Genomic DNA, 1,005 nt, shown 5'->3' with positions numbered 1-1,005 from the left:
AGGTCACATGCACACTTCACAAGATCTCAACTAGATTCAACCAAGTCTGCAAGGTTTGTGAAATTAAATATTCAAAGATTTGTTAAAATTATATAAATGCGTATTTGCTGTGTGCTCAGGCGCTGCCGCAGCCATTCCCCCCCCCCCCCCCTTTTCTTTTTCTTATTATGCATTCACTTGTGTTTTCTTAATTACAGCAACAATGGCATCATTTATTAACCCCCGCCGGCGAAACAGCATGGAGCAACCACCCAGAATGGTGTAAGAGATTGTTCTTGGACATTATTTGATTTATACATTTAGAATAATTGAATGTATAAAAAAAAATTTGCTAATAATCTGAAGCAGCAATATTCATAAAAATAACATTTGAACTTGTGTACCTATTTATTTAGCATGAATTACTCTTAAATTGTTATAAACGCTGTAATGTTTTTCACATATAGTTACCATTTATTAATATATATATATATATATATATACACGTATGCGGAGTAGACATGAACAGAGAGAAGTAGCTCCGGTTACAATGTTCTTCCGCAAGACGCACGCAGTTCTGTTTATGAACCGCTAGAGCGCCAAAAGTTACGTATGAGAGGCCTTTCAAGCATTTTATGATTGAGATAAAGATGTTTGTCCAGAACAGTTTCACTTTTGTTCAACAGATCCTGCTGGGAAGACCTTAAATTCTCCGTAGAGGACTGTGAGGGAAAATGTGAAATTAATGTCATCCACATTAATTCTACAGTGCAAATGTGGTCCTGTACAGTGAGACAATATGTGAGTTTTCTTAATTACATTGCTTATATATGAGTGTTAGTTGAAAAAGGAAAACTTTAAGCGTTTCAATGTTTCTAGCATGCTATTGACTTACTTACAAACATTGAATTTAGTCAACAACGAAATAATTTGAGGCAGTGTGTGAACTACTACACAAAATGACCAACCTACAGTTTCTTTTTGAACAGATTGGATTATTATTTAACAGTGGGAAAAACACCAACA

The 1,005-nt window shown here is 34.9% G+C and overlaps 1 protein-coding gene across 1 annotated transcript in view; it reads left to right on the top strand.

Annotated features, from left to right (window-relative positions):
- The first annotated feature begins 203 nt into the window (after positions 1–203).
- LOC107685261 (uncharacterized) overlaps positions 204–1,005 on the top strand; it is a 12,724-nt gene continuing 11,922 nt past the window's right edge. Inside the window, exon 1 of the mRNA XM_016481779.1 lies at positions 204–261. Within this exon, the coding sequence (XP_016337265.1) occupies positions 239–261 (23 nt within the window). The 5' untranslated portion in view covers positions 204–238. The remainder of the gene's footprint in view (positions 262–1,005) is intronic.

The sequence above is a fragment of the Sinocyclocheilus anshuiensis genome, unplaced genomic scaffold (genome assembly GCF_001515605.1).
Source record: "Sinocyclocheilus anshuiensis isolate Anshui unplaced genomic scaffold, SAMN03320099.WGS_v1.1 scaffold970, whole genome shotgun sequence".
In the NCBI taxonomy this organism is placed as follows: Eukaryota; Metazoa; Chordata; class Actinopteri; order Cypriniformes; family Cyprinidae; genus Sinocyclocheilus; species Sinocyclocheilus anshuiensis.
Note: the sequence above shows the minus strand (reverse complement) of the source record. Positions and strands in the feature narration are given on the sequence as shown.